The sequence below is a fragment of the Lolium rigidum genome, chromosome 1 (genome assembly GCF_022539505.1).
Source record: "Lolium rigidum isolate FL_2022 chromosome 1, APGP_CSIRO_Lrig_0.1, whole genome shotgun sequence".
NCBI lineage: Eukaryota > Viridiplantae > Streptophyta > Magnoliopsida > Poales > Poaceae > Lolium > Lolium rigidum.
This window is the reverse complement of record NC_061508.1, coordinates 193,272,458-193,292,864: the sequence shown is the minus strand read 5'-3', so window position 1 is coordinate 193,292,864 and position 20,407 is coordinate 193,272,458. Positions and strand designations below refer to the sequence as shown.

At 42.8% G+C, this 20,407-nt stretch overlaps 3 protein-coding genes across 3 annotated transcripts; 1 reads left to right on the top strand and 2 right to left on the bottom strand.

Annotated features, from left to right (window-relative positions):
* The first annotated feature begins 1,647 nt into the window (after positions 1-1,647).
* On the top strand, positions 1,648-6,544 carry LOC124682911 (monocopper oxidase-like protein SKU5). The gene is made up of 9 exons (XM_047217515.1): positions 1,648-1,800; positions 2,658-2,767; positions 3,506-3,776; positions 4,137-4,275; positions 4,740-5,109; positions 5,258-5,623; positions 5,713-5,791; positions 5,927-6,126; positions 6,214-6,544. Exons 1-9 carry the CDS (start codon positions 1,648-1,650, stop codon positions 6,323-6,325), a joined length of 1,800 nt encoding a protein of 599 aa, XP_047073471.1. The 3' UTR covers positions 6,326-6,544.
* Positions 6,545-6,651: 107 nt separating this feature from the next.
* LOC124654070 (disease resistance protein RPM1-like) lies at positions 6,652-11,122 on the bottom strand. Its single transcript, XM_047193108.1, has 3 exons — positions 10,918-11,122; positions 7,036-9,842; positions 6,652-6,840 (listed from the first exon to the last, which is right to left on the bottom strand). The coding sequence occupies exon 2, from the start codon at positions 9,825-9,827 to the stop codon at positions 7,041-7,043; it is 2,787 nt and encodes a 928-aa protein (XP_047049064.1). The 5' UTR covers positions 9,828-9,842; positions 10,918-11,122; the 3' UTR covers positions 6,652-6,840; positions 7,036-7,040.
* Positions 11,123-13,527: 2,405 nt separating this feature from the next.
* Positions 13,528-17,583, bottom strand: LOC124682909 (O-methyltransferase MdmC-like). The gene is made up of 9 exons (XM_047217513.1): positions 17,266-17,583; positions 17,102-17,155; positions 16,538-16,621; positions 15,803-15,928; positions 15,135-15,202; positions 14,974-15,043; positions 14,766-14,831; positions 14,590-14,667; positions 13,528-14,119 (listed from the first exon to the last, which is right to left on the bottom strand). The coding sequence occupies exons 1-9, from the start codon at positions 17,581-17,583 to the stop codon at positions 14,069-14,071; spliced, it is 915 nt and encodes a 304-aa protein (XP_047073469.1). The 3' UTR covers positions 13,528-14,068.
* Between the last annotated feature and the right edge of the window lie 2,824 nt (positions 17,584-20,407).

Below are 20,407 nucleotides of genomic sequence, written 5' to 3'. Positions count from 1 at the left end.
CTAGCATCAGAGGTATGGTGCCGGCGGCCGAGGGGAGCAAACGCATGCTGATCTCCTTGGCTGGAACCCTAGGTAGACAAAATGCTCCACAAATATAACGTGTGTGTTTAAGTTCCTTCAGATGCACATGTATTACTACTAAGATGTAAATATGGCTTTGATCACGTACACACTTACTCCCTCCCTTCACAAATAAATGTACCTATAACTTTATTTTAAGACTGAACAACTATATAGATCGAGTAGTAATATGACATCAAAACGGTATATTGCAAAACTATATTTTTAAAATGAACATAGTGATATTTATTTAATGTTATAAATGTTGCTACTTTTTAATAAAGTTGATCAAATTCTGCTACTCCCTCCGATTCATATTACTTGTTACTAGTATGGATGTATATAAAACTAAAATATATCTAGATATACTATATTAGTGGCAACTAATTTGGATCGGAGGGAGTAAAAAATTTAATTACATACAAAGGGTAGAAGTACACGGAAAGTAATGCACTAACAATTAGCTATAACTTGGAGACGCACCGTACTTTAAATGTACTCCTTCATCAGTTCTACTTCATCCGGTACGGTTTATCAGTCATGCCCGTATTTTTAAATTAGTAATTTAATCAACTTAATATAAGGTATACTTATAAAAATGTATCATTAGAATTTTTAAATATTAAATTTTTATATTATATATAGATTAAATTGACAATCTAAACCAAGAGGGAATATAATAGTTGTCGTTGTTTAAGTTAAAGTTTTAAAACCACAAATTAGAAAAGAGGAAGTACGTAGCTAACTTTTTTTTTGCAAACAAATACATACATACTCCTTCATTCTGATTTAGTCTATATTTTAGAAAAAATGAGATAAAAAAGTATTGCATTTACTGCTAGTACTTAGATATGTGAACAACCAATTTAAACTACATTAAAAATAACAATGTTCAATAAAGAGAATAAAATCACTTCGTTTTTTGTGTTGTTCACAAAAATGTAGAATGTAGATTATTTCAGAACAAATTTTAGAGCTACAATGTAGACTAATTTTATAACGAAGGAAATACACCCACCTCTATGAACGCACGCACACGTACCTCTATGAGCACCTCCGAGAGACTGGATCCAAGTATCATCAACCAGTCAAAATCAAAAAGGAAAATAAAGAAGCATCATGGAACACCATCCGCTCCGTACGTGCTATTGGTTGTATGATCGGACGGTGGAAAAACATGTTGGGCACCATCTTAATTTCTGCCAACCTTGGATAAATGCATAGAACGGTCCAGAACACGTTTTCTTCCCACTTTAATTTTCTTAGCAACAATGTCCAGCACATATTGACGAAGAGCAAAATCAAAGGCCTGCCTATCTAGTTTTGTTGTTTTTGGAAATACAATTAGAGCGCATTATATACTTCCATTTTTACTACGGAAATGGATCTTCTCTCTCAAAAAAAGGCTGCTGCTGCCTGTCTCTCTCCTCTTCTATTCTCTCTTCTCCTTTTCCACCTTTCAAAACCCACACCACGCCGAAAGAAACCAAAACCTTCTCCCCTGCTGCGCGCAGACACAGGGCCGCGTAAGAGAGAGAGAAAGAGAGGGAGTTGGTGGTGCGCAGCGAGTACGTGGGCGGAGGGTCCATGGCGGCGGCTGCGGGGGTGGTCGCGGCGGTTGTCTTGGCGCTCGCCGCCGTCGCGGCGTCGGCGTCCGCTGCGGCGGCCGGCGGCGCCACGTACGAGGTGCGGTGGGAGGTCGGCTACATGACGGTGGCGCCGCTCGGCGTCTCGCAGAAGGTTCGCGCAACGCACCCGTATCGTTACCTTCCAGGAACAAGTCAATAACTGCTTCTATCTCTCTGCTCTCTCTTCTTGATTCTTTCTTCGGACATGTTATTTCTTCCTCCCGTAGGTTTCGGGTCCGCCGAGTTCTCGAAATTTCAGCGAAAAACGCCTCCTTCATCACCGTTCTTGACGTTTTTCCCGATGAATTTGTGTTAAAAACGCCACCTTTCCTTCTTTTTCTCTCTTCTTCTCCCACGTGCCGCTGCTTTCGCGGTTTCGAACGCACGATCTCGTCGTGGTTACCGTCGGTTCTCTTGCAGGGGTTCCTGATCTGGTGGGTTATTTTGTCTTCATTGTTTTGAAGGCTTTAATTTTAATATTTGTGAAATAAAAAATCATCTGCGCTGCGTGGGTTTTAATTTGTCTTAATTAAGGACACCGTAACGGCCCTAAATTTTTACTACAGAAATATGTGACCTCGCGAGCTTGTTCTAAAAATAGGACGTCGCAACAAAAAAAAAAACCGTAGGGACTCTTGATTTTCCATAGATCAAAGCATTTTTTTATAGATTAAAGCAATTTGGGTGGGTTGGGTCGATTCTGCCTTGTTTACCTCTGTTTCTTGAGGTTAATTTTGTTTCGACGGTTCCAGTAGTTTTTATCTGGTACAAATTTTGTAATTAAACATTACTAGGAGTAGTAGGTTTTGTTTCTACCTCAAATTGATTTGAATAAATTTAGATTCATATCAGACTAAATATAGGTTTTGCGTGAGCATGTCAAAAAAAAAGATATATGAGATGCAAAATTTTCATGGCATGGATGCAAAAATGGTTTTATAGTGTATATGATTAACCCTTTTTCTACAGGTGATTGCAATCAACAACCAGTTCCCTGGCCCACTCCTGAATGTCACAACTAACTGGAACGCAAGGGTGAACGTCCAAAACAACCTGGATGAGCCTCTCCTCCTCACATGGTAGGCACCATCCTAGACAGAAAAGAACCATTAATTTTTCATAAATCATCTCCCTATGAAAATATACGCATGCATCTGATCGATCATACAAGTTTCGATCATACAAGTTTGTGACAATGGTGACTGAGTTAATGATTGAATTGTGCAGCTACATCTTTATTACTAGTTTCTGTTTTTTGATGACTTCTTAGCTGTACTACTTCCATTTGCATGGTGCCTTCTGGCAGATACTATGGCATTCTGCATTAAGAGGCTTGGTTTCAGGCAAATGCCTTACTTGATTTGGATGCCTTCTGCATTAAGAGGCATTTATGCTTTCTTCCATTGATTTCCTCAGCTCATCTGTGCATAATTATCTATATCCTTAGCCCTAACTGTACATGTATTTTTGCAGAAATAGGTTAATTCTTATACTGTCTCTGTACTTTTATATGGTTAGAAACTACAGAAAATACATCTCATTTATTTCAGTACATATTCCTGAATTAGATCTACATCCAGTAATCAAATGTTCCACTTTTTTTTTCGAGAATGGATGTTCCACTTTGCAATCACAACAAAACCATTGGATATGTTTAGTCATAATGTGGGACATCGTAGAATGCTACTTTTTCAGGGCCCTTTCTGTATATTCCAACATTTAAATGTGCATCTGATGCCCCTTGCACACAAGCTGCCGTTGGCGCCAATTTTTCTTTCAAGATGAACTGAAAAGGTCTCCTCTCTTATGCATGGCAGGGATGGCATCCAGATGAGGATGAACTCATGGCAGGATGGCGTAACTGGCACCAACTGCCCTATCCCTCCCGGCTGGAACTGGACCTACCAGTTCCAGCTCAAGGACCAGATTGGAAGCTTCTTCTACTTCCCTACGCTCGGACTCCAGCGTACCGCAGGTGGGTACGGACCGGTCACAGTGAACAACCGCGCTGTTGTACCGGTCCCCTTTGACCAGCCCGATGGCGACATCACCTTGTTCATCGGAGATTGGTACACCAAGAGCCACACTGTAAGCCCTGATTCTGAGCCTTGTGTGTGACTGTGTCTGTAATTTGCAGTTTATTGACAGTCAGTATTTCATAAATAATCTGAGAGCACACTCTGAGATTTCTTGATCCCTTTCACTATGTATTCCTTGATTCCTGGCACAAGGATTATACTCTGTAGAGTTGATGCTTACAATTTTTCTTGTAAGATATAGGCAAAACCTTAGTGTTCATCAGAAATTGGTTGTTCACCTTAGCCTGATAATTGGTGAGGGTATAAGTTTTCTACAGCTTTGCCTGCTGTATGGACTATGATCTTACCATATCTGCACAGTAATTTTGCCTTTTGCCTTGAAATGCCAAGTGTTCTCTGTATGATACAGGAATTGAGGGGTATGCTAGATGATGGCAAGGATCTTGGGATACCTGATGGCATCCTGATAAATGCAAAGGGCCCTTACAGATATGACACCACACTGGTTCCGGAAGGCCTTCAATATGAAATTGTGGGAGTTGAGCCAGGTAACCAGTGTTTGATCACATATAAAACCCTTCAAAATCATTGTCGACATTCTCACATTTTATATATTATATTATATAGTACAGATTTAAGCTAGTTATGTATAACAAGTTCTCGTTGACAGAGATATATTGAAAATTTATATGTATGGTGAATATAATTGTGAATTGTTTGAGTTGGAATCAAGAATATGTAGATTATCACATTTTCATCATTAAAAATAATTGGTATATCCAATGTTGTGCGCAATAGTGTTATGTATTGCCATTGTAAAAGATATCGCATTTTGCATTTATTGATTTTAATTGGAATTTACATGAGTGAAAGAAACAACGATTGAAAATTATAACTGCACTTCAGTATCAGTGTAAAGATTGTTTACATATACTACACATATTCCTGATCTGTTATCAGCACAAACTCTGTCATATGAAGTTAGTGCTAAAAATCTCAATTCTCAAAACAGGTAAAACATATCGCTTCCGTGTTCACAATGTCGGCACCTCAACCAGCCTCAACTTCAGAATCCAGAACCACAACATGCTTCTCGTAGAGGCTGAAGGAACCTACACTAACCAGCAGAATTACAGCAACCTCGACATCCATGTTGGACAGTCATACTCTTTCTTGGTGACCATGGACCAAAACGCGAGCACAGACTACTACATCGTGGCAAGCCCAAGGTTTGTGAGCAGCGAGGCTCGCTGGCACGATGTCAATGGTGTAGCAATCTTGCAGTACTCAAACTCCAAAGGCAGTGCTTCTGGCCCTCTCCCTGATGCTCCAAATGATTTCTATGACAAATACTATTCCGTGAACCAGGCAAGGTCTATCAGGTCAGTACTATTACATCTGAAATTATCAACATTGTTATAATATCTTGGTCTAACTTACAAATTTGTTTGGCACTTGCATTACAAATTGCAATTAACTCTTGGCTGGAAACTTATTCTCCATGTTGCGTTCTTGGCATTGTCCTCACAGAATGAATACGAGTTCCGGGGCTGCTCGTCCAAACCCGCAGGGATCATTCCGCTATGGCTCGATCAACATAACACAAACCTTCGTCTTGAAGAACGAGTCCCCCTTGCGCATCGATGGGAAACGTCGAAGGACGATAAACAGGGTCTCATACTCACCTCCTGAGACTCCACTGAGGCTTGCTGATCTCCACAACCTGACCGGGGTCTACAAAACTGACTTCCCCACAATGCCAAGCGATGCGCCTGCAAGGAGCTCTTCATCTGTGCTGAATGCTTCTTACAAGGGCTTCCTTGAGATCGTCTTTCAGAACAATGAAACCGATGTTCAGACCTACCATCTGGATGGCTATTCATTCTTTGTCGTTGGGTATGCAACGATGAACTTTAGTTTTATGTTTTCCAGTTTCGAAACCAGCTTCATCATGTAAATCAGCACTACTATGTTGTGAATTTCAGGATGGATTATGGTGAGTGGACACCAAACAGCAGGGGTTCATACAACAGGTGGGATGCTGTCTCTCGCAGTACTACTCAGGTAAACACCTGTAAAAAGATCATCTGATCCTGTGTCAAAACCATAAACTTGACAAAACAGATGCATTCATGGTCTTTCTGAACAATGCATACACAAGTCTGATTTTTTATTTTCCCTTTCCATCATCAAAAACAGGTTTTCCCTGGAGGGTGGACTGCGGTTCTGGTCTCGCTGGACAACGTAGGTATCTGGAATCTCCGCGCCGAGAAGCTGGATAACTGGTACAATGGTCAAGAGGTGTATGTGAAAGTGGCTGATCCACTAGGCTACAATGTCACCGAAATGATCGCTCCAGACAACACTCTCTACTGTGGTCGGCTGGAGGACCTGCAAAAGTATGTCCTGAGCTGAACAATTCAGTTATCCTCTGCACCCTGCTCTTGAGCTGTGATCTCTTACCTTGTCTTGTGATAACCTTTCAGGCCGCAGATACACCCTATAAGCGACAGGTCGTCAGGACATGCCTTGGCTCGATGGAGCACCAGGCTTCTCACAGCTGTGTCACTGATCGTCACAGCTGTGATTTGCAGTTAAATTTGACAAATTGCTAAAAGTTTGTTAGTTAGGCATTGTGGGGAACTGGGGATTGGTGGAAAATACATGTGGATGTCAGCCATATACAGATTGTAACAGGAAGAGTTTCAATTTTCCTACGTGTTCTAATGGTGATTCTGAGTTTTTGAACATGGAACATCTTCAGAAGCTATTTGCGCAAAGGCCAACAAAAATATCTTGAAATGAAATGCTTATTTAGTTCTTCCAAATTCCATTTATGTTGTATATTATATCAGGTAGGAATGTATTCAAGACATAATTAACAGGAACGATTCTTTGCAACTTACAACCAATTTTAATTTGCACTGAATTTTGGGCAAGAGGAATGCATTTCGACAAATCACTATTCTGGCTGTTTATGGATAGACATATTCTCATCTCTCAGTTTGTTAAGTAGAATTCGCACAAACAAATATGTATCAATATATTTCTGAATCCATTATACTGTTGCGTATAGCTTCCATCACGATTCAAGCTTGGTGGCACTTCTAAACCTGTTTGCCAAGAAAAAGGAAATTCAGATTCAGGGCAGTGACGTTCCAGCAAATAGCCAATAAAATTAGTCAATGTCATGCTCATCCCTTGTATACTTTCTTTTCCTTATCCGTTTTAATGAAAAGTTGCATGATCAAGCTACAGAAAACAAAACGAGCACCGGAAAAGTTCCAAGTGAGGTGAACGAAGATTACCTTGTTTACGGGTCTTGGAACAGGCGTATCTCCATGCGTCTGCTCCTGTCGAAGTACCGGACAGTGGAAATGTGCTGGACTCTTGCCTTGTCCTCACCTTGGATACCCTCCATGAATTCATCATGCATGTCCACAAGCATCAAATTCTGCAGAGACACGAGGAACTCGATGCCATGCGGCGCCTCTTTGAGCTCAGGGAGTTTGAACAGCGCCAACCACTGGAGGTTTTGCACTGCCTGCCGCTCCATAACCACCGACTTCACATTTACAAGATCACCCATGACAAGTGTGTGGAGCTTAGGCAACCACCCGCTTTCGAAGAGCACACTCTCCCCATCATATGCACCTACAAGCTCGAGAACTGCCAGATTGGAGAGATGGGAGAAGGATGCAAAGGGATCACTGCTCAGCTTACTGCCTAGGAGAATGAGCTTCTCGAGTCTGTTTCCAACTATCTGAAAGAAAGGAGACTCCATTACACTCTGGTGCAACCTGCCTTCAAGGCGAAGTTTGCGCAGATTCTGGGGAGGGGAGTTGAGTTCTTCGAAGTTGATGTAGTTGCCTTCAGCTGCCACAACCTTCAGCGTGCGAAGAAACCGCATGTTGCTGATGGATGCAGAGAACTTGGGGTGGTGCGCGTCTCTGACATCTCCGATTGACAGTGTTCTCAGCTGTGTCATGCTGCCCAATTGGACAACAAGATCCATACTGGCGAGAACACCTTTAAGAGTTTGCAGCTCCATTGACCCCCACGACCCCTTGGGAGTTTCAACACCTCTGGACTTCTCAACGACTCCAAACAGCGGCGTCATCGCCTTCCCTGCAAGTAGGTGCCTTACCCTCTTCAGTTTGGTGATCCCAGCTGGAAGCTTCTCCACATTGGTGAGGTAAACATCGATTGTCTGGAGGTTGAACAGCTTCTCGATTGACCGAGGCAGCTGCCTTATCTTTGTTCTTCTCAAGCCAAGGTACCGCAGATTGAATAAGCTTGACACTTCTTCTGGTAGCACAGTGATGGCAGCATCTTGCAGTTCCAAAACGTTCAGGTACCTTCCAGTGCGCTGTGTGCTCACAGAAGGAAAAGAGGAACAAGAAGCATCAAACTGGTAGAGAGAGCGAAGGCGAGAAGAATATGAAAGTGGCTGGAATCTATCACTGTGCTCATGGATTGACAAACGGCGGCACTTGTATTCAGATTCGCTGGGCTGTGATTTACTATATGTCATGCAGAATGTTTCCTTCTCTGATATGGAAATGGCCAACTCCCGCACAATGTCGTGCATCTGGAATTCTTTCACCTTTCTGAAGTGCTTTCTCTCCACAACCTTGAGCAAGCATCGGTCTATTAGCTCATTCAGGTACTCCTCTGCAACTTCTTCTATTGTTCTTCTCTTCTCTGGCTTGACAAGACCCTCTGCCACCCAGAGCCTAACAAGCCTTTTTTTTGTCATCATGTAATCCTCTGGGAAGATGCTGCAGAACACGAAGGCGTTCTTTAGGTGGCTAGGCAAGTGCTTGTAGCTCAGGTTCAGAATCTTCATCACTGAGTTCAGCTCCTGGCCATGCAATCTGTCGCGCAATTCCCAGATTAGGTGATCATAGTACTTACTCCACTCTTCTATAACCAGTTTCTTGAACGAGAGTGTGTTGCCAACGGTCACAATTGCTAATGGCAAGCCATCACATTTGTCTATGATCTCTCTCCCCAATGGCTCCATTTCTTGGGGACAAGATCTATCCCTGCAGCTCTTGAATGCCCATCTGCAAAACAGACTCCAAGAATCTGCCTCATTTAGCTTATGCATCTCAATAACCTGATCTTCACTTGCTAAAGAAGCAACTTCTTTAATTCGAGTTGTTATTACCACCTTATTTCCACTGACATTATTGTTTCCTATTATGCTTGCCAGGTCTATCCAAACATCTACACTCCACACATCATCCAGTACAAGCATGAACTTTCTCTGTTGCAATGTTCTCTGGAGGATTTGTATGAGATCTCTACCACTAACGGTGTCGATGTCAGATGGACATGCACCTTTCAGGATGTGTCGAATTACTTTCCTTATGATACCATAAGCATCGAACTTCTGCGATACTGTGATCCAAATATGACAATCAAATTGATTCTTTATCATCTCATCTTCATACATGATGTTGACAAGGGTAGTTTTTCCAGATCCCCCCATGCCCCACACCGCAATGACCGAGGTTGAACTTAATCTTGCAGTTAACCATTGCATTAGCTTTGTTCTTTCTTTCTCAATGCCCACCATGTCATTTGCTGGGTAAGAAAGATAAAGAGGAAGGCAATGATCGTCAGTGCTAGCTGAAGCTCTATCACCACCTGGCAGTTGAATCTCATATTGCACCCGCAAATCCCGGAGATTCTGAAGGTGAGATTGCAAGTCCTTAAGCTCTCTTGCAATTTTGTGCCAAGGAGACTTCCCGAGTTTACGGAAGTAACTCAGGAACTCCCCGGTGAAGAATTTGCTTTTGTGCCGAACAGACAGGTAGATAAACTCATCCATGATATCCTCTATTTCAGATGCTAGGTTCCTTACTTCCTGCAAGTACACCTCAGTGGGCTCATTGTAGCCTTCCTGGTTTTGTGCTTGGCGCAAGAATGCTTGCATCAACTTGAGCTCAACTTCAATCTGCTTTATTCGGCTCTCAATCTCGCTTATTATTGTCAACTTTGCATCTAAACGAGCAAACATTGTTATGCTTGCGGATGATGCTAAGACAGATCCAATTTTGCAGAGAGCGCCAAACACCACAACCTCTGCCATTTTGTATTCGTTTATCTGGCATGAAATTTTTAGTGTATTAGAAACCAGTCACGATCATCTCAATTTATTAAATTAAATGCATTAATCATGAAAACTGAACATGTGACTTATAATACCAAATGGTGTGTCAACTTCGTTGTAAATACATATCGTCCTCAATTCACTGAAGTACTTCATGACATTTCTGGAACACTAGATACAGGTAGAATTAACAAAGAAATTATGATTCTAATTAAGCATCCAAGCTTAGATTAATAGTCCAGCGACGAAACGGGTACAAATATGCAGAGGCCGGGATTATAGTCCCCTTTTGAGGAAAATCGAAATGGGTACAGATGAAATATAAGAAATCACTACTCATATGGAAATTTTGTTTCCTGCATTTTTCAAATACGTCTGAGTTTGATAATGAAATCTCACAAGTTGTTAAATATGACCTCCTGACATTTCTTAGAACTTTGTAAATCTTGTAAACACGATTTCAAAAGAGTTCACACAAAGAGGATGGTTTGCGGCAATGAATTGTATGAACTAGGCCCCTAGTTCACCATTCAAAAATTTATGAAAACATTTGAAAGTGCTTAATCAGCATGTCTTTCACAACCCACAAAACTTGAGGTCAAATTCCACCCACACGGAAAAAAAACCGTGGTTAAAGGGTGGAAGTTCTCTACATTAACTGTATGTTGTCATGTAGAAACGAGGCACTTGCCGTGCGGAGGCTGAGCCTCGAACGCTGGTGGGCGAGCACATGGGTGTGCTCTGTAGCAAAAACGAGCACTGCTCGGTTCTGGAGGTCAAAATTTGATCCACACACCACAAATGAAAAATGATACAAATTGGGTTGTGAATAGTACTACCTCTGTCCCATTATTTTTGAATCTCTGGTGATAATTAGCACAAATATTACCAAAAAGATCCATCGGAAATCCCAAGGGTCCATACATTATTTATCGGGATAAGGATTATATCCTGTTCTCGCAGTATCCTATACTCAGATTCTAGCAAATCTACTCGGCAATCAAAGAAAGAAACGGCATACATGCAAAGGAAAATGCCTCTAAAACAAGATCGATGGAGCATTGCTTACCTTCCGTCCTTCTCTCTCCTCCCGCAAACCCCTGCTAGTTTCCTCCCGTCAGCCGTCGACGCGCCGATCAACCCCCTAGCTAGCTGCTGCGGGAATGTGCGCCCCCGGCCGCCGAAGAACCAAGCGTTTCTGATTTCCAAGGAATTGGTCAGAATCCCATCCCCATGCCTGGGGTGAGGCAGGCGGGGGAAGAGAGACCGTGAGGTATCAGACTATCAGATTGGTTCAGTTTGGTGGCTCACTTGGGTTTTTGATGTTTACAGCTCAGAAGAAGAATGGCGTTGCCGTCCCGGTCTTATATACATCTGCATATTATGTTCAGTTTGCTGTTGTTGAAATTATTTTATAATCTGCTCACTGAAGGAGAAAAGAAATAGTTAGCAGAACACAAAGATAGCCAAAAAAAAGTGAGTGCGCCTTTGTCTCAGTCAACTAAGAGTTACTACTACAGTAATTCTAAGTCGATTTTACAAACAATTTCATATAGATGTGGTAACTCACCAAGCTACGTCCGAGAATCCCGGTACACCTCACAAATTTGTTCATACAAATATGTAAAAATGTCCACCGGGCCGTAACATTTTTATCATCTCATGAACAAAATGAAATATTTGTTCTCGTAGTTCAAACAAATTCCCAATGTTATCTAGGAACTAGAAAAAATCTCAGTGCAAATTAGCAAACATTTGTAAGAAAATGATAGATTGTCATAATTGATAATCCACCTCGGTGTAAAAGGCAGCGAATACTCTTAGGGCTGTGTGTAATTTCACGGGATTGCAATCTATAGTTTTTTTTAAGAACCTTTTTTGCGGTTTTTGCGAATTGTTGCCTAGAATTTTGGAAATATAGAGTAAAAAGTGTGACTTATTTGTATTTTTTATTACTTTTAATTTTTCTTGTACTGTTTGGGATTATGAATAGATTGGTGGGATTTTTTTGCAAAATAATGGTACTTGGAGGTTTGCTGCTTGAGTGGGCCATTAGTGCACTTTTTCCCTTGTGTTATATATGAGTGATGTGGAGGTGTAGATGGCTGGATGTTGATCCATTTTTTTCAAAATGCAGATGAAAGAACAGAAATCTCATGTATAATTCATCACTAGACAACCTCCTTCTTTCCACTGTATTCCATTGGAAAAGAAAAAAGAGAAACAATCACAACAGAAAATTAAAACTGGGTGTTCTTGTAGAAATAAAAAAAACTTCAATAATAGTTGGGAGATAATAATATCTTATCACTTCATCATTACCCTATAAAGGAATATTAGAAAAATAGTCCCTTATATATTGGCCCAGTCTAAGTTCTATCTTTGAATGTATCTTTACCGATTAATAAAATGTTACCGTAGGCTTGTATAAGTGGATACTACTAGTCTTTCATTAGTTCGAATTTTAGTTATGTTGGCTAGTACATGAAGCTTGACAGAGGCAACGCCTACATATTGCCAAGACACAATACTAAAAAAAATCCTAGGGTATCAAGTGTTAAATCCGTCTAGATTTGGTCTTTAATCCAAGAAAGTGGTTTTAGCCATGGCATGGCACCAATTTTGCACACTGGCAGCCTAGTCAACACAATAGTTGACAACGTATGAGAGCTGGGGCAATATTTTTTTATACTATTAAAAATTCAACTTATATAAATAAAAAGTGGGAAATGAATTGAAAATTAAAGCAAAAATGAGAATAATTAAGTTTAAGGTGAAAATTTGCATGAAAATATCTATAATTCTTGAATGAATATTTACAGGTAAATCAGGAAAAGGTCACATAAAAAACAAATATGAAAAATATAGTGAACATAATCCAAAAGATGAAAAATATGGGGATTTGGATTAAAAGTTATAATGACCTTAGTAACTTTCATGGTCTGCTAGAACTTTATTATTTTCGAGAATATAGTGCTCCCCATATTACAATGTTACAATGGAAGAGTGGTCAAACGAAGGCGCTGTGGCATTGTCTGCCAACTACGAAAATGATGCGCCAGAAAAACAAATTCTTTAGCTCGCGAGCCGTTAACGAGTCAGTTGAGCCAAGCTAAAAAAAAATGTCAATGAAAGAGCTGCCACTGAGAGCTTCTAGTCAGCGAAGGGGTAAGGAGGAAAATTAGACGATTTTGAACTTGGAAGACCAAGACTTTCTGGTATAGGAGTCGTGGGACACGATATAGTTGATACGAACCACTGTAAAAAAGAAGGGTTATGGTAAGCAAGTTGTACGTAGGACCAATGTTTAATCGGCAGCTGTGTGAACTCCTAGAAAATCTAACACGTCGGTCGTTAGACCACGATTTCAAGGTATGGTGGTATGAACTTGGTGTTCATTTCAACACCTACTGAGTGCTTGACTTAGCAGAAGTCAGGATTTCAAGGGTGGCAATCTGAGTCCACTGCACAATGACGAAATCAGCTAAACTAAAAACCGAAAGAAAACTAACCACTGAGTAGATGAACTCAGCAGTTGGGCGTACGTTGCACATTTAAGTCTGCATGGTTGACTTATGAGCTTGATTATTTTAGAAGGACTGTGAATAACTTTATCGCCCAAAACAACAGAAGCATAATAGTCCTGGCATTTGAAGAACTCAACTGAACACCGATGACAAGCTGACTGATTAGCGACTAACATATTCCAAAATCCCAGCAACATCTCCGTTTTCTTTCCCATCACTTTACTAAAAGAGTAAAAATAAGCCCAACTTTGGGAGAACCCGTTGCAATCGAAAAGGTCAAAATGGGTTGTGCCAGTACGCTGTTGCATCTTGGGTAAAGCGCATGTCATCTACTTGCTTGTACAGGGCATGCTGTTAAAGAAACAAAATCAAATGCAGGGTGCGAAAACAGATGTGAGCCAGTCAATCCAAGACCGTAGCGATATATCTGCTTCATACTCGTGTTAGTAGCTGTTCAGCGACACTATCAGCGCTGGTGGTGTCGATGTTTTTCTAAGCCATGTGGAAATGGACCTGTGGAAGCTTCTGTTTCCTCCATGCGTCCAAGGTGGTTAGTACTCTTCAAGACAGTCATCCAAGCTGCCATCGTTACCTGATTGTTTCTAACCAGTTTGATGTCTCTAACAGTTTGAAGAACTTAAACTTGGCAAAGCGAAGTCCACAACATCTACAGAGTACATAGTATGTTTGAAGTCAATCATCTTCAAGCTTCCGACAGATTGTCATCCCATCCCCAATTGGCACCTGCAAACCCCACAATAATCCAATATCAGTATTAACTTAGATCGATACTAGTATGCACGGCCAGGATATGATGCACTGAATCACGCATATAAAATTTTGAAGCTGTCGAATAAATATTAATATATTGAAAACACAAAGAGAACTCCAGAACTCTAGACAACTAAATGGTGTTTAGATAAGAGAGATTTCTTCATGAAAATATGAGATTTACCTCAAATTTAAACTAAATCCTAAGGTCCTCGAGGTATGACTGTGGTTTGAATATGACTAGGAAAATAAATTTCTTAATTTTTGCTGGGTACTGTGCTGATGCTGCACTACTGCCACACATGCTTGCGGGTGCTCACTTGTTCTAAACAACCGAACAAAGTGCAGACATATAAGGTAATTAAGGCTTCACAATCATCATATGCAAGCAATGACTAATAAATACACACATGACTATGTCAGAGGAGGAGAAAGGAAGGTACCATGCTGATATTAACACGTGTATCCTCCAAAAGTTTCTTATTGAAGTCCCTTATACTGATCGTCTTTGGGTCATTCACCTATGTAAAAAATGCCAGACGTGTTATCTAATCTAATATCTACCCTGTAACATATATATCATGTGAGAAGTAAAAAGAAGACCAGAAAATTAACTTACTAGCGGGTCAGCAACCCTTCCGTACCACAGAACATTGTCCATTACAATTAAACCACCAACTCTTACCTGAAACACAACAAATATAAAGCTCATTGTATATAAACAATAAATGCTACCATCACTGTAGGGGGGACATAAGCTGGAAGAAGACATGTATTATAGATCAGAACAAGAAAACCCAAAAGGTAAACTGCAAGTTGAATCTTACTAGCTTAAGTAGAAGTTCAAAATATTCCTCATACATTTTCTTGTCTGCGTCAACGAATGCAAAGTCATAACTAGGAAAACCCAGAAAAATAAACGATTAGTTAGAGCATGCATTATATGAAGTAATCCGATGGTGGATTATACCATATGGAAAATGTTTACCTGGAGGCTTCACCAGATTCGAGCAGTGACTTCAGAGAATCCACAGCTAAAGCATGCTTGACATCAACCTAAGCATTTTTTAGACAAACAAGTATTCAAAACTGGTAAACAAGAATAGAAATTGGTCTTTGCATATAGTGTGCTATACATTCTGCAGGATTCCAAAGAAGGGACAATAGTTCAGTTAGGTAGGTGGTTCAAAATAATTAAAACGTCAATACTTTTTGTTAATCCTACACCAATTAGACCCCCTACAAAACGGATGTGATGTATTAGATAAACTATAGTGGGCTACATAAGTCAGTACAAGGTTAAGCAAATCCAAGAACATAAAAAACTAAATAGTACATAAAGCAGAAATAAGTTAAACTGATTTTTTTCAGACTGTAACTTTTTGCTCCTGTTCTGAAGTTATTCTCATTGATCTAAATGCCTGAGATTTTCACATTACAGCAGAGACAAGTTCTCCAACCTACTGAAACATCGCATACAGTTGGTTGGAAAATTCTAGCCAAGGATCAAGAAGTAAACTAAAAACATAGGAAATCATGCACTCCCTCCGTCCCATAAAGGATGTCTTAGATTAATTAGACAAATCTAAGACATCCTGTATGGGATGGAGGGAGTAATTAACTTGTTCCATAAAGCAAGAGGCTGAAAGTAAACACCTTGTGTGCAACACCAGCAAGTCGATAGTATCTCTTGGCAACTTCTAGACATCTTTCATCCCTTTCACAAGCAACCAAGCGACCTGATTCAGGAAGTGCTAGTGCAACAGCCAATGATGAATATCCCTGTGAAAAGATTAGAGGAATGCTAAGATAAGGTTAATAGATTTGTAACAATTTTGTTGCTTTTGTACAGAAGTAGCTCCTTCACAAGGTATAGAATGACTATTGAACATTTGCAACACGATAAAAGTCAACATACACAATAAATAATCCAACGTTATTTATTGTTAAAATACTATTTCAAGAAAAGAGAACATATGCAAGGTCCAGGATTTAGCATTAAGAAAAATATATAGTATGGAAAGATACACTACGCTAGCTCTTATTCACACATACACAAGCGAGTTATTTTCAGGTAAAATGAGGGATTCCAGAGATCTTCAAGATGATTAGTTAACACACTAAGGTATACTAGTTCATGTTCACACATACACATTTTTGTTATTTTCAGGTAAAATGATTGATAACAGAGATGTTTAAGGTGATTAGTTAACCCACTCATCGATACTAGATTACTAGTTTATGTTCAGTTGTTCACACATACAAGTGCGGATTTCACAGTTTGTGCTAGGATAACACATTGGAAATTAGTATAACATCCATGCTTCTGGTACAATTATTAAACAGTGGAAGGCATGACATTCTAGATAACAAACTACTCGGTTCACTTACAGTAAATACGCCGACTTCAATGCATCTCTGCGCCCCAAGAATTTGCACAAGCATCGCCAGAAGCTGAGCCTGTGCGGGTGAAACCTACAAAGACAAAGCAACCAATTGAAAGGGACTTACCATAATACAAAATTTAGGTAACAAACTAGACAAATTTGTACCATCAAAGAGACAGTAGTACACATGCATCCTCCTTTTCGAAAAAAAAGTAGTACACTTGCATTCTGTCACTCCATGTATAGCCAGAAAGCATACCAGTTTGCACTTGCTATTTTCAAACATTTGCAAAACCATAGTAGGCACTTGAAAGAAACAAACCATGCAATGCTGATAAAACGCACATGAAAAATGGCACACAGAAGCTGGATTAACTGGCACATCCGGTGTTTGGGTCTTAACACATGGAAGGAGGATACAGTTGTCACAAAAATGCACCTTGTGGTGTCAATGCAAATATGCAGTGCAGGTGGTGCCATGAATGGATTGCCGCACCATGCATGAACGCACTGACAATGTTAAGACTCTTAAGCTGTGACGGCGTGACCGCAGTTTTCCATTATGTACCTGCATCTGGCTCCCTCTCATGGCCGCCGTCTCTTCCCGGAGGTCCCGGAGGATCTAATCATCAACCAGGGTAGGGTAAACAAGCACGCATTGGGTGAGACCCTGACCGGAACTGCAGCAAAATTCGCTCGGAACGGAAAGGGGGAGAGGAGGGGCGCACGCACGGGGTGCTCGCGGACGTTTGCGCGGAGGTAGTCGTAGAGTGGAGGCTCCATGCCGAGTTGCTTCCTCCCGCGCCGCGCCTCCTCCACCGCCAGCGCTGTCGTAGCCGCTGATGCCGACGACGCTGCCGAGGAGGCGGAGGAGCACATGCTGCTGCGGCGGCGGTGGCATGGCGGCAAGCAGCTGCCCAAAGGAGGGGAAGTGGTGGCGGCGGCAGCCATCGCGAGGGATTGGAGGGCGCGAGGAGGCGCGACGCCGAATCCGAGAGCCGCCGCCGCCGCCGGAGGAAGGGAGTGGCGAGCCACGGCGGAGCGACGCATCGCTTTTTTTTTCCCCCTCTGTACTCCTTTTCTCGGCGAGAGGCAAGCGCTGACGAGACACGGATTAGCTTAGCGTGTGAAAATGGACCAATTTGACTATTTTCGCAAATTTCAGCACAAAATGAACCGGTTTCGCAAAATTTTCACAGACCAGCCTCTTTTGCATGACACCATAAGCACGATGCGGTTGTTACATTGCACGACGTCTTGGGGTAACGCGTCGTGCAATATAAACATGACAAGGTGGAGGCGCGTCTCGTGCAAATAGATCAGATTGTGATATTTTTTTCACAACCGATTTATTTTATGTTGAAGTTTAAAAAAAAAGTCAAATCAGTTAAATTTCACGTTTACCATCTACAAGATCGGACTCACGAGTAGATGGGATGAACAAGAAGTTGCGATTATGTGGTTGCCTTTTCTTTTCTACTGATGTAGCTAAGATAGGTGCTTTCGTTGTAGCATTAAAATCATAGAACCGCTTTAACCTACTTGTTACTGTTAAGCTTCATGCACTAGTCACTTGAACCAAAAGTTCGAACTGATGGAAAGGGTTAGGCAATCCACATATACACTTCACAACACCCCCACTCGCGTGTGACGAGAAAAAAGAAAGTCAACACGTGAAAGAAGAAGAGCACACCGAAACAGGGCATCAGCGGTGGCTAAAGAGGGGGGCAACAACAATTTTTAGGCTTAATTGCGAAAACCAGGGGCAACAGCAATTTTTAGGCTTAATTGCGAAAACCATGTGAAAGCCAGGATTTGAACTTGAGACCTGGCTTCATGCACTAGCCACTTGAATCAAAAGTCCGAACTGATGGAAATGGCTAGGTAATCCACATATACACTTCACAACAGTTACCACGAGGAAGTAGGTTGTGGTCGCTTCCATTGCTCGTGCCCTAAGGACGTGACCAATGGTATGCTTCAACATACCACCCCGCAGATCCATGTAAGTTCGGATGTCCGGAAGCTAGAAAAGTAGCAGCCTCAAAAGTGAAATTGTAGCCTGCAGAGGAGGTAGAATCTTGAGCCAAATGTGAGGAAAAAGGAGTGAGAAGCATGACATAGGGAGCCCGATGAGGCAGTATGTGGATTGCATATTGATGGTACAAGAGATGTTAGCTATCCAAACCTAATTGACATGCATCGGGAAGTAGGGAGGAAAAAGGAGTGAGAAGCATGACATAGGGAGCCCGATGAGGCAGTATGTGGATTGCATATTGATGGTACAAGAGATGTTAGCTATCCAAACCTAATTGACATGCATCGGGAAGTAGCAAGTATGTGCCACCATTACTCATGCCCTAAGGCACAATTGAACTAATCTTCACACGTCAGTTTATAAGTGTCAGAAAAAGGGAGAAGTACCAGTCATACATAAGGGGTTACCTTTTGGAAGACCTAAGGGCATCTCCAGCGGCGCGACGCATACGGACGCTGAGCGACCGTTTGTGTCCGCCGTGACCGAAAATACGTCTGACACCACCTCCAGCGGGGCGACGCAAAGTGACCGGGCCGTCCGCGGAGACGCAAACCTGGCCCAAATATGCGTCAGGTTTGCGTCTCTGCGGACGCTGCGCGGACGCGCAAAGTGTCCGCTCGGTCCTCGCACGGGCCCCCCTGGCAGCGGCACAACTGCTTCGTCTTCCGCGGCATTACTTTCGGGCGGCACGTTGTAGCCTTTGCAGGGCCGCGTTAATGACGTGCCTCGGCTTCCGCGAGCGTGCGCAGCTAGTAGGCGTTGCACTGGCAGGCCATTGAAGGCGAGATGGCGTCGGAGCCTCTTAAAGGGACGCTGTCGGCGCCCATTTCCCCGACCAAAACCATTGCCAAATCTCACAGTATCCACCACACCGACGCCATGGGGAAGAAATGCTGGCCGTTCCGGAAGACGAAGAACGACCAGGAGGCAAGCGGCTCGCGTTCCGGCAAGAAGGCACGGGTCGGCCGGTACATCCGCGTTGACCTCGCGCGGCAGCTATGGGAGGAAAACCGGCCGGTACCATGGCCGGACGCGAACTTGCCGGGAGGGGGCTGGTACCTGAACTCGCGGCGCGTGCCGGTCCCCCCGTGCCGCGCGAGGGCCGAGAGCGGCGGGACGAGGTGCGCCGCCACCGAGCGGTCTTGCCGCCGGATCTGCGGGAGGATCCGACGTACGCGCTAAAATTCTACAACTGGATTTCCTTCGGGACGTGGGAGTTCGACGCGCGGCGCCGCGCTGCCTACCTCACCGGCGTCTCGAGCGCGAGATCGCCGCCGAAGAAGAAGAGAACGACCAGGAGGACGAGGAAGGCGACGAGGACGAGGACGTGACCATGGCGCAGTACGACCACGACGACAGCGGGCCGGCGTGGGATCCGGAGACCCAGCCGCCGGACATTTCCGAGGAGGAGACCATTGCCATGGCACTGACCAACAGCGAGCAGGACGAGCTCAACGAGCTCGCTTTGTGGGACGGACTCGCAATCCAGTTCCGCGAGTCAGCGCTCGCGCAGGGGAGGCCGGCGACTCCTCCGGCCACGCCCACGCGTTCCAACGTCCGCGCTCCGCCTGCTGCTCCAGCGTGGGATCCCTGGCCACAGCCTCCTGCCCGTGCGGCGGTACCTCCTCCACCGCCGGCGTACGAGCTTCCATGGCCGACGCTGCAGCCGATTGACCTCGTCAGCGATGACGACCAGTAGACATCACGTATTAGCATGCCTTTCTGGCTTTTTATGTTTTTTTTTCATGTAAATTATGGCCTATGAATGAAAAAAAAATATGCATCGTGCCGCTGGAGCCACCCCCGACGCAAACGGACGCCCGGACAATTTCGACC